The sequence below is a fragment of the Onychomys torridus genome, chromosome 16 (genome assembly GCF_903995425.1).
Source record: "Onychomys torridus chromosome 16, mOncTor1.1, whole genome shotgun sequence".
Lineage (NCBI taxonomy): Eukaryota > Metazoa > Chordata > Mammalia > Rodentia > Cricetidae > Onychomys > Onychomys torridus.
The window spans coordinates 66,988,503-67,000,814 of NC_050458.1; the positions used below are offsets into that span (position 1 = coordinate 66,988,503).

General features: G+C 47.7%; 1 protein-coding gene across 4 annotated transcripts in view; it reads right to left on the reverse strand.

The window, feature by feature from the left end:
- The window catches only part of Csad (cysteine sulfinic acid decarboxylase), a 25,674-nt gene continuing 13,362 nt past the window's right edge, over positions 1 to 12,312 (reverse strand). For 3 of the 4 annotated variants that reach the window (XM_036209075.1, XM_036209074.1, XM_036209076.1), the window contains exons 6-15: positions 12,104 to 12,219; positions 11,588 to 11,667; positions 11,237 to 11,291; positions 3,130 to 3,246; positions 2,988 to 3,052; positions 2,684 to 2,765; positions 2,132 to 2,331; positions 1,951 to 2,002; positions 1,735 to 1,824; positions 1 to 820 (exon numbers count right to left, since the gene is read on the reverse strand). In XM_036209075.1, coding sequence (XP_036064968.1) covers positions 647 to 820; positions 1,735 to 1,824; positions 1,951 to 2,002; positions 2,132 to 2,331; positions 2,684 to 2,765; positions 2,988 to 3,052; positions 3,130 to 3,246; positions 11,237 to 11,291; positions 11,588 to 11,667; positions 12,104 to 12,219 — 1,031 coding nt within the window. In that variant the 3' untranslated portion in view covers positions 1 to 646. The other variant, XM_036209077.1, reaches the window with a different exon arrangement.

Sequence of the window (12,312 nt, forward strand, 5' to 3'; positions counted from 1 at the left end):
TATAATTGAAACTTCAGCTTTATTGTCCTATTTGAAACGTATGTAATATTTGTTGCATAATAAAATGGGGAGGCACAAGAGGTCCAAGAGGTTAGATTTAGAAACTGCCCATTGTCCCATTCCAAGGAAACACACTAACCCTCACCAGTTATTCATCAGCCTTTTCCTATGTATTTTTTTTTAATCATAACTCAGATACCACAATTATATAAACCCATATCGAACTTTTTCAATGTATCATACAATTTCTCTCATATTAATAAAAATTCTCTGTAAACATAAATTCAATGAGAGAATATTTCCTTTTTTTTTTTTTTTTTTTTTGAGACAAGGCTTTCTCTGTGCCGCCCTGGCTGTCTTGGAACTCACTCTGTAGACCAGGCTGGACTTGAACTCAGAGATCTTCCTGCCTCTGCCTCTCAAGTGCTGGGATTAAAAGCATTCACCACCACATCCAGCTTAATGAAAGCATATTTCATAAAAACAAACTGTAGTGTATTTAAGCACCCTCCTAATAGTAAATACTTAGCTAAGAGAGCTAGTGTGAGGAAGCACACACAGTCAGGTCTACAGTGTCCTAGAAAGGTTGCTTTTGAGAACCCAGGAGGCCATGCAGAGCTTAGGTGAGGCGGACTCAGGGAGCAGTTCACAGGTCCTGGCCCAGACGCTCCAGCTCGCACAGAAGGAAGTCCATATCGGCCTGGACCAGTGTGGGGTTGGCCACCACCATTCGAAAGAAGTTGGCCCGGGTCCCATGGGGCTGGTAGCCAATCATCATGGAGCCCTTCTTCACCATGCGCTCCTTGAGCACGGGCGCCACCTGTGAGTGAGGAGGGGCGCTGAAGCAGCTGGTCCGGCTGCCTGGACCACCTGGCTCCGAAGGCTGTCTCCCGCATCCTGCCGCCTTCCGCAGCAGACTCACCGCTCACACCCTTCTCCACCACATGCAGCCTGAGTTTCTGCTTTCTTCCACGCTCTCCTCTCTCCAAGGAAAGAGCCGGGAACATCACCCAAGCAGACTCACCTCTGATCCCCAGCACTGCTCCTCCTGGATCTCAAGCCTTCACCCTCAATTCCTTCTCTGCTCTCTTAGTGCCTGACATAGTTTGACCTGTACCATGTGACCTGGCGGTAACTTTCAAAAACACCTTGAACACAGGTATAAATAAAAAGCTCCTCCTCGTCTGCAGCCGGGAGGGCTGGGCGCTAGTGCCGCTCCAGGTTCCTAAGGCGTCCAGAACTAATCCATTCTTTTTTTGTTTTGTTTTTCGAGACAGGGTTTCTCAGTGCAGTTTTGGTGCCTGTCCTGGATCTCTCTCTCTGTAGACCAGGCTGGCCTTGAACTCACAGAAATCCACCTGGCTCTGTGCTGGGATTAAAGGTGTGTGCACCACCTGGCTGCAGAACTAATCCATTCTTAAGGATAAGGACATATCTTCCTGCCTCTAAAAGCTCGTCTGGGATGATCTTTCTAGGTTCTATGCCCAGCACAGAGGCAAAGCTACAGATGCCTATGTGCCGCACACAGGTGAGTTCCTCCGGTAACACCCGTACTTTCCGGAAACATATCCTCCCCAGGGGGGGGGGGGGGGGGGGGAGACAAGGGGGTGCTCTCCTGAGCTTGCCATCTCAAGAGCGAGGCTGGGACATGTTATGCCAGGCACAGCCAGCAGAGGGCAGAAATACACCAGTGGCTTAGTCCCCAGAATTAGGTCACCCAGAGGGCAAACCTACCTGAGACAGCCTCTCGCTGTAATCTGGACTCTCCTTCCTCCCACGCAGGCTGGGAGGCACAAACCAGAAGCACACATTGACAAACTCAGGCTGAGGGGAGGAATGAGGAAGGCATGAGCCGAGGAAGGGAGTGTCTCCCTGTGTCCACTCCTGGTCCTTTAGGAGGCTTCAGGTATGGAATGGGGGACAGGCATTCAAAGGACCCAGGAGTCCTACCTCCATGACCAACTCAAATCCTTCACGATTTTTTATCTCCTCCACCAGGTACCTGGGAACAAAGGGTGAGAAAGCACAGACTGAGGACAGGCAGAGGCAGCGGAATGGCAGAGACCCTCAGAGGCACAAGGACGCCAATGGAGACTGGAAGGGACGAGATCTGGGGTCCTTCCACACTTACTGGGTGAGAGCAAAGGCCTGGTTGATGCGCTGTTCCAGCCCTTGCCCACCCTGTGCCTTCCACATAAGCCACAGCTTCAGACAGTCCACACGGCGGCCACACTGGACCACTTTGTCTCCAGTGTCCAGAGCCACATCATAGAACTTGTCCTGCTGGAAGAGGTAGCTGGCCTGGGACCCATGGCAGCGCTTGAGCAGGTTCTGTGGGGAAGGAGCCGTCAGAGTACAACTTCCTATAGGGCGACACGGGAGGGTCTCAACAGAGCCTCCCTTTCCCTCTCCCTGCAGCTGGGCAGCACTGGGGACAGCTGCCAGCCAACCCTGACCGCTCTCTGGGTTGCTCCCAACACCAGAGCTCTTCCCAAATTCTGCCCAGGATCCTTCTGACTGCAACTACGAGCTAGAAGCCCTTTCTGTCACATGAGAACAAGCCACTGGGTGCATGGGAGCATGACACTTGGTTTCAGTTGGGAGGGTAAAGGGAACACATTCAGGCTGGATTCCTCTATGGTGAAACAGGGCTAAGGAGGGGGGGGTCTGGGGTGAGACCCACCGAGGTGTCCCGGAGAAGAAGAGCAGAGCACTGTAGCCCTGCACCGAGAAGCTTGTGAGGGTTCCAGGCCACGGAGTCAGCCCTGGGTGAGACAGAGCAAAGCTGGGTGAGTGGTGCTTCCTCCAACTACCTAGCAGAACCTTCCTCCCCTTCCAGCTACCCAGTCCCATGCCTGCCCTCCCTCTAACCATCAATCAGTCATCTTTTCAGCTTTCATCCCACCCCTCCCCAGTCTCCCTAGTTTGTGACTATTGTGAGGACCAAAGATTTGAAGGGAGGGATTCGGGAAGGAGGCTGTATGCACCTCTGGATCCCATCCAGGAGATGCCTGTGTGTCCGGGACAGCAGGACGCTCCCACCCCAGGCAGCCTGTGGAGCAGGAGGAACAGCGTGGGTCTTGGCCTCAGTGGAGCCCACCCTACCCCCTCGACCCGAGTCTCACTCACATCCACATGTAACCATAATCCGTGACGCTGGCAAACATCAGCAATCGCATCCAGAGGGTCAAAGGCCCCTAGCACGGTGGTACCAGAGGTGGCACTGACCAGAAATGGCACAGAGCCCTGTTGCCAAAACGTAGAGGAGAGAGAAGTGGCAGAGTCATCGTTAAAGCTGTTCAGACGCTGGTGATGTGCCCTGAGCTCTCTGCACGCCTGTCCCCAGCCCTGCACCAACCTCCTCTGCAATCTGCGGGCAGAGATACTGGGATATACAGATACAGCAGAACCTAGGTCCACCCGTTTCCATGTGATCTTCCACTTTTAGTGTGGGGCTGGGCAGACAGCTCAGTCAGTAAAGTTAACTACCTTTAACCTAAGTTTGATTCCCAGAATCTATGTAAACACACACACACACACACACACACACACACACACACACACACCCTCTAGCCTGTAAACCCAGCTCTGGGGAGACAAGAGATAGGTAGGAGCTGGGACTTGCTGGCCAGCCAGCCTAGCTTAGCTGGTGAGCTCCAGGCAGTAAAGATCATCTCAAAAAGCAAGGTGGAAGGATCCTGGAGAGCAACACCAGAGGGTGATGTTAGAGTTCCACGTGCACACCAGGACACACGCACACACAAACATAAGCATGGAATGTCTTACTGAAAAGGCATACTGAAAAGCCCCACATTACAAAGTTCATACCAACATCAGATTAGTAATTAAAAAACCTTAGCCTACCCCAAAGAGAAGGACAAGCACAGACAGCTTCACTAACGAATTCTATCAAACATTTAAAAATGGAACACTATTGGGTTGGAAAGATAGCTCAGCAGTTAAGAACACAGAACCAGCTGCTCTTCCAGAGGACCCACACATACATAAAATAAAAATAAATCTTAAAGCAATAAAAGCATTGGCTGCTCTTCCAGAGAATCCAGGTTCAAGCTCCCACATGACAGCTCACAACTATCTGTAACTCCATTCTCAGGAGATTCAGCACCCTCTTCTGGCCTCCCTGGGCACCAGACACACACATGGCATATAGATATACATACAGGCAAACCACACATACAAATAAAAATAAAATTAAAATTAAAAAATAGTACCAGTTTACAAATACTTCCTCCCCACAAACAGAATGCATAAAACCAACTAGAGCTGGAGATTGAGATAGCTCAGTGCATGAGCACTTACCTAGCTCACCTGAGGTCTTAAGCAGAATCTCCAAAACCAACCACACAAAAAGCAAACAGCAAAAACAAAACACATCAGGCAACTGTGAATGCACACAAAGGAACATGAACACAAAATGAAACCAAGAAGCAGGCACTGACGGTGCACACCTGCAATCCCAGCACTTGGGAAGCAGAGGCAGGAGGATCTCTGTGATTTTGAGGCCAGCCTGGTCTACATGGAGAGCTCAGGACAGCCAGAGATACATAGTGAGATCCTGTCTCAAAAGAGACAAAAGAAACTAAGAAAATAATCTCCTGTAGCCAGGCCTGGTGGTACTAGCCTATCATCAAAGCTATTCAAGCAGCTGAGGAGGATTGTCAGTTCAAAGCCAGCCAGGGCTACAAGGAGAAACCCTCTCTCTCAAAAAAAAAAAAAAAAACATCAATCAGTTAATTAAAGTCCCCAAAGAGAGCTCTGGGGATAGTTCGGTGATGGAGCATTCACTTGGAACGTTCAATGCCCTAGGTTCCATCGCCAGTACGAAACACATACACACAAAACCAAAGTTACAAAAAGTCAAAGACTGAGGTGTGGCTCCACACTCTGTAATCCTGGCACTTGGATTCAGAGGCAGGAGGATCAGGAGTTCAAGGCCGCCCTGGGTTACACAGGACTCTGTCTAAAAAAAGAGACCTAACTGTAAGAATTTAAATTATGCCCTGTGTGTGTGTGTGTGTGTGTGTGTGTGTGTGTGGTGGTGGTGCATGCCTTTAATCTCAGCACTTGAGAGGGCAGAGTCAGGTGGGCATCTTTGGGTTCAAGGCCATCGAGGGCTACATACTTAGACACTGTAATCAAAAAATAAAATCAAAATTAATGTAAATTATAAGGACCTGGGCAGATGGCTCAGCAGTTATGAACATTTGCTGCTCCCAGCAGACCTGAGTTTAACCTCAGCATCCCACAATGAATGACTTATAACTACCTGTAACTCAAGCTCCAGACAATCCAACACCCTCTCTGGTCTCCACGGGCACTGCACTCACATGCACACCCACACACAGACATATATACACATAATTAAAATGAACCTTTAAATTTTTTAAATAATTAAAAGTATAAAACACTTAAAATATTAAAAGAAACTTTGTGCTTTTTGTTTAAATAAGATACAATATCCATCCAGGCGGTGGTGGTGCACACCTTTAATCCCAGCACTCGGGAAGCAGAGCCAGGCAGATCTCTGTAAGTTCAAGGCCAGCCTGGGCTACCAAGTGAGTGCCAGGAAAGGTGCAAAGCTACACAGAGAAACCCCTGTCTCGAAAAGCCAAAAAAAAAAAAAAAAAGATAACAATATCCAAAGCACAAGGAACCGAGGCAGGGGCGGGGTGGGCAGCAGGAAGACCAGAAGTAACAGTGTTTTTACTTAAGACGCTGAGACAGGAGGATCACTCCAAGTCTGAAGCCAAGTTGGGCTACACAATAGGACCTTGACTCAAAAAATAAATTAATTAATTAATTAAATAAAAATGGAATTATCAGTAGGTTCCACTTCTGGTATGAATTCTCCAACGCAATCGGAGAGTGCTATGGTCTCGGTATGGTTTTAGTGTGTCACTGTGAACTATTAAGAGAGTAGAAATTTGATCCAACTGTGATGCCTGGGGTGGGAGTGGGGTGACTGGGCTTACTTAAGGTCACCAGGTGGCTCTTATGGTCACCTCTATAGTTGAGTAAGAGGGGGAGACCAGAGGAGACACCCACACCTGGTCCCTGTGATGTCCTGTACTGACTCGGTGCTCTGCCAGCAAGAAGGCCATCACCAGATTTAAGCCTTGAACCTTGGACCAGAACTGGGAGCCAAAATAAACCTCTTTTCTTTATTAAGTTACCCGCCTCAGGTACTTCACTGTACTAACTAAAAGCAGACTAATCGCAGGGTCTTAAAGAGGTAGTTGTCCAAAACAGCATTATTTGCAATAGCTAAAGTGTAGAAGCAACTCAAAACTGATTGCTGCTGGGGTTTGGGGATTTAGCTCAGTGGTAGAGCACTTTCCTAGCAAGCGCAAGGCCCTGGGTTCGATCCTCAGCTCTGGAAAAAAAGAAAAAGAAAAAAAGAAAAAAAACTGATTGCTGGATGAACAGATAATCAAACAACAAATATATACAGTAGAAATTAAGGGTTTTGTTGTTGTTTTGTTTTGTTATTGTTGTTGTTTGTTGCTGTTTTAGTTTTTTCGGACAGGGTTTCTCTGTGTAGCCTTGGTGTCTTGGAACTCGCTATGTAGATCAGGCTGGCCTTGAACTCAGATCTGCCTGCCTCGGCCTCCAAGTGCTGGGATTAAAGGTGTGTGCTTCTGCCACCCAACAGAAATCAAGTTTTTTTGTTTTTTTGTTTTTTGTTTTTTGTTTTTTTTGGTCGGAGCTGAGGACCGAACCCAGGGCCTTGCGCTTGCTAGGCCATGGCTCTACCACTGAGCTAAATCCCCAACCCCAGAAATCAAGTTTTAACACACAAACTTTCAGACATACTCAAATCACATATCCAAGTCGCAGTACTCTGGACTGCCTCTACAAAGGTAGTGACGGCTCCAGCCACTGTCACAAAACAAAGGAAAAGCAGATCTGCACACTTCCAAATGTCCTCTCGATGACAGAGTGGAGTCAAAGGCAGCACCTGCCCCAAGAAAGTCCACCTAGATGGGGAGGGCTGCATGGGGAGTGGAAGGAAAGTAGGCTCTCAGCTCTCCAGGGTCAGCGCCAGCTCAAGCTCGGAATGTTCTTGTCTGGCCACCACCAGATGCATGCCTCTTCTCCCTTCAGTCTCAAGCTCCGTGCCTGAGGGTGTCCTACCCCACTGCTCTCTCACCTCCTGAATTGATTTTACCGATACTCCTGTTGACCTCTGGAACAGCAAACACAAAGTCGTTTTATAAGGATCTATGAGAGTCGGTCCTCATTACGCTAATAAAAACAATCTATCAAAATAAAATGAGTGAGGTGGAGAGATGGTTCAATAGTTAAGGGAACTCACTGCTCTTGCAGAGGACCCAGGTTCGGTTCCCAGCACCCACATGATGGCTTACCACCTGTAACTCCAGCTCCAGGAGACCTGACATCCTTTTCTGATCTCCATTGGCTCCTGAACACACACACACACACACACACACACACACACACACACACACACACACAGTAAATATGATAGGTAATATCTGTTATGATGATAGATACATATCTGATAAGCACATGACAAGATTCTCAATATCATTAATTAAATAAGGAAATGAAAATGAAACTACGCCGGGCGGCGGTAGAGCACACCTTTAATCCCAGCACTTGGGAGGCAGAGGCAGGAGGATTTCTGTGAGTTTGAGGTCAATCTGGTTTACAAAGTGAATTCCAAGACAAGCAGGGCTACACAGAGGAAGTCTCAAAAGCAAAAAACAAAAACAAGTAAGAAAGGATGGTAGAAAGGAAAGAAAGAGAGAAGGAGGGAGGGAGGGAAGGAGAGAGAGAGAACGAAGAAAAGAAGGAAAGGAAGGGAGGGAGGGAGGGAGGAAGGAAGGAAGAAAACAGGTTAGGAATCCCTAGTCCTAGCTGGGAAGTACCAACAGTTGACAGCTTCTGAGAGGAGGGTCTATTTTCTTTAAGGGTGTGGAACTTGGAACCAAACTCCAAAGGGAGCATAAAGTGGGACCAGTCACTACTATATAACAACAACAACAGTGACGAGATGAAGAGGACATCGGCTGGTGACTGAGTTCAGTTCCAGCACCCATGTCAGGTAGCTCACAGCCGCCTGTGGCTTCTTCACTCCAGGGGTGTCTTGATGCCTTTGGACTCTACAAGTGGCTACACTCGTTTGCACACACCCACACACAAACATATCATTGAACTATAAAAACACTGGGGCTGGAGAGATGGCTAAGAGCACTGGCTGCTCTTCCAGAGGACCCAGGTTCAATTCCCAGCACCCACATGGCAGCTCATGACTGTCTGTAACTACAGTTCCAGGGGATCTGGACTCTGTATGCACTGCATGTACACACTACACAGATATACATGCAGGCAAAACACCCATCCACATAAAATATAAATAAATAAACTTTAAAAATAGCTCTTAGAGTTGCGGATTTAGCTCAGTGGTAGAGGGCTTGCCTAGCAAGCGCAAGGCCCTGGGTTTGGTCCTCAGCTCTGGCAAAAAAAAAAAGCTCTTTTCAGGGGCTGGAGAGATGGCTCAGAGGTTAAGAGTGCCCACAGCTCTTCCAAAGGTCCTGAGTTCAATTCCCAGCACCCACATGGTGACCACATGGTGGCTCACAACCATCTGTAATGAGGTCTGGCACTCTCTTCTGTGAACATTTTATATACATACATACATACATACATACATACATACATACATACATACATATATATATATACATATATATATATATATATATATTTTTTTTTTAAATAGCTCTTTTCAAAAAGAGAGGTGGACTGGAGAGAGGCCGGCAGTTAAGAGCACCCGTGGCTCTTGCGGTAGGTTGGTACCCAGCACCCGCATGGCTGCTCTGAACCATCTGTAACTCCAGCTCTAGAGAATCTCATGCTCTCTTTTGGCCTGTGCAGGCACCAGGCATGCACATGACTATATATATATGCAGGCAAAACAACCGTATATAAAGACGAAGATTAATTTAAAGCATAACGAAAGACATGCAGTTGGGAGGAAATGGGGAAAGGCTCAGCGCACGGAAGGAGTCATGGGGCAGACTGGGGGTTAATATGATCAAAATACTGTATGCACGTATGAAAGTCTCAAAAAATAAAGAAATTTTTTGTTAATTAGTTAATTTTTATTTTGTGTGTATTTTGTCTGCATGTATGTCTGTGTAGTCATGTGCATGCAGTGTCTGTAGAGTACAGATCCCCTGGAACTGGAGTTTCAGGTAGTTGTGAGCTGCTATATGGGTGCTGGGAATTGAACCTGCGTCCTCTGGAAGAGCAACCAGTGCTCTTAACCACTGAGCCATGAAACTTTTTTTTCTTTAAAAAGAGGAGAAAACTGTTTCTTCTCCAGAAGGAAAAGAGAAAACAGGTTAGCACTCCCTCAATGAATAAATAGGCAATTCCACTCCTAGATATACAACCAAAAAAGAAAGAGAAAAAAAGAAAGAAAAGTAAAGAAAAAAGAAAGAAAAAGAAAGGCAAGCTCCAGGTGGTGGTGGCTCAGGCCTTTAATCCCAGTGTTTGGGAGGCAGTGGCAAGCATGCGCACATCAAAGCCTGGGCACAGATGTTCACAGCAGCATTACTGGCAGTTGCTAAAAGTGGAAATCACTCAAAGGTCCATCAGCTGGGAAATGGATATATAAAATGTAGCAAAACCATATCATGAAAATTATTCAACCATAAAAAGGAATGAACACAGGTGAACTTGAGGACATTATACTAAGAAAAAGAAATTCTTTGCAAAAGGCCAGAATTAAAGTCAGGCGATGGTGGAGCATGCCTTTGATCCCAGAGCGTTGGAGGCAGGAGCAAAGGTAAGCAGATCTCAGTGAGTTCAAGGTCAGCCTTTCTACAAAGCAAGTTCCAGGACAGCCAGGACTGGCACACAGAATTATTCCTAATTCCAGGATAAAGAAGCTCAGAGGCACTGTGCTGGTCACTGGCTGCCCAGACCAGGGGTGGAGAGAATTGTGGTACATGGCGATGATGATGAAGATGGCAACAGTTGTGTGGTGGCCCCCCACACCTTGTAATGACAGCACCAAGTGAGCTAAGGCAGCGAGATCAAGCTTGAGGCCAACATGAGCCACATACTGAGTTCAAAGACAGCAGCTAATGTCCGTCTGGTGTATCCATGTCCAAGAGCAAGTCTAAGCACTCTGCACACTAATTAATTTAATCCTTACAACAGCCTTACGTAGTGACTTCGGTAGTACATCCATTGCACAGAGGAAGAAACTGACCAAACAGACCTGTTGTAATTTATCTTATCTACCTGTAGTGCATTCCTGCTGAGCTCCTGGCCTGGTTCCAGAGTGTAGCGTCTAGCCCTAATCCTTCTTTGGTTTAACCACACCTTTTGTTTGTTTCTCTTATTGCCCTATGTGAATCTTGTCTGAGAGTCAAGGATCAGAGTCCCCCAAGGATCAAAGGACTATGCAAAACCCAGGTACCTAAGAACTCAAGGAATTTGCACTTGGCATTTGGTCTCTGGGAGATCCTTCCAGGTTGCTTTGAAGGTACAGACATTAACTGGCTAAACTGTAAAGAGAGTAAATAAAAATGCCCTGGGCGAAGGGAAAGTGCTTCAGTCCTTCGAGGCTGGACCGCCCTGCAGTCATGAAAGGCTAGATTCATCCTTAAGATACCTCTGAGTCTTCATTCCACAGACCCATGTGAACCCACACACCCGTGATGGGACACACAACGACATCTACCAATGGGCATTAAATTGTTTTCATTTTATACTTTGTTCCAGTAAATGTCCTCATGCACAGAAGTCTATGAGCTTGTGATAATTAATAACAATTCTCTGTACAGAGGATCTCTGAATTTGCAGACAGATATATTTTAAAACTATGCATGGTACCAAACACACCCCACTTGGAAGCAAGAAATAACGGCCCACCTTCTCCCCCATGGCATCAACGCTCATCAAAGCCTGCACATCCTTCTCAGTGTCTCCCTGTACTGACTCTCAGTCCACAGAAACCTTCCACATTATGTATGCCTCGGGCACCTACCATGCCCCCACAGGGCTGCTTGGGATTCCCTTGGAAATTCAGAACCTAACCCACCTGCAAGTCTCTGCAGAGTCCCCTAACAGGTGTAGAAATAAAGGAGTGGATGAGCAGTATCTTGAGCAGGAAGAACCCAAACCACCTTTCATGAGGGGAGAAGGGCCTGCCCCACAACCCAGTGACCTCACTCACCTCAGCCTCGGCCAGACTAATCTGCCTCTCCAGATCCTCAGGGATCATTTTCCCTCTGTAAAAGAAAACCGCGTGAGTGGACAAAGTGCAGGGTACTCCAGACCAGGAGAGGTCACCAACACCGCCGGGTAAGCCAAAGAAGCAATACAGGGGCCATGGTACACACTGACACCTCAGAGCACAGGCTGGGGATGCAAGTGGGCACCGGGAAGCAGGAGCAGCATAATTCTGAAAGAAGAGTAGGCAGGAGAGGTGCACCAGGGATAAGGGCCTGAGGCCAGAGCATTTTCATCAGTAGGTGACACACTGTGCCAAGCTGGGTCAGGGCCATGTCGGCAGAAGGACCTTCACCTCTCATCAGCCTTGACCACTCGGACACTGTCAGTGCCAAGTCCCAGAAAAGCAGCTCCCTTACTGATGGAGTAGTGGCACTGTGGAAGAATGCAGAGGGCAAGTTAGCATGACCTGAGCTGACTGGAGCTGCGGCCCAGGTGATAAGGATGGGGAGGGCAGAGACTGGTCAAAGCTGTGTGGGCTGCAACTGATGGGACCTTATGGCCAGGGCTTTCAAGGTTCATGTGAAGGGATTGTGTTGGATCTGAGTTAAATGAAGACTCAGAGCTGGTGGGGCCTGAGACGGCATTTCAGTAACCTCCCAGGTGATGTCCATGCTGCTGGATGGTGAACTTGTATCTACTGCACTTGTCTTACCCTACTTCCAAGAAGGCAAAAATGAGTATGCACACATATTTGGCCTCCTTGGAAGGAAGCACACCCACTGGAGGGCAGGAAGACTTGTAGGGTCTCTGACTGAGCTGGCTGAAGATTAGACTCAGGAGTCAGGGTTAGGCCGTGACTCTTCCCTACCTCCTTTGATGTGAAGAGGGCCAAGGGTGGCAGCGCCCGGAGGCCTCTCTGCTTGCAGTCTGGGTAGCGCTGATAACGGGCCAGGTTCATGGCATACATGTTGGAGATGGAGCCACCTGTCACAGAGAGCGGGTGGTAGGAAGGTGGTGAGTCAAGGCTTGAGTTTCCTTCCCCTGACCCTTCTACCCAGAACTGATCAAAGAAGCAGG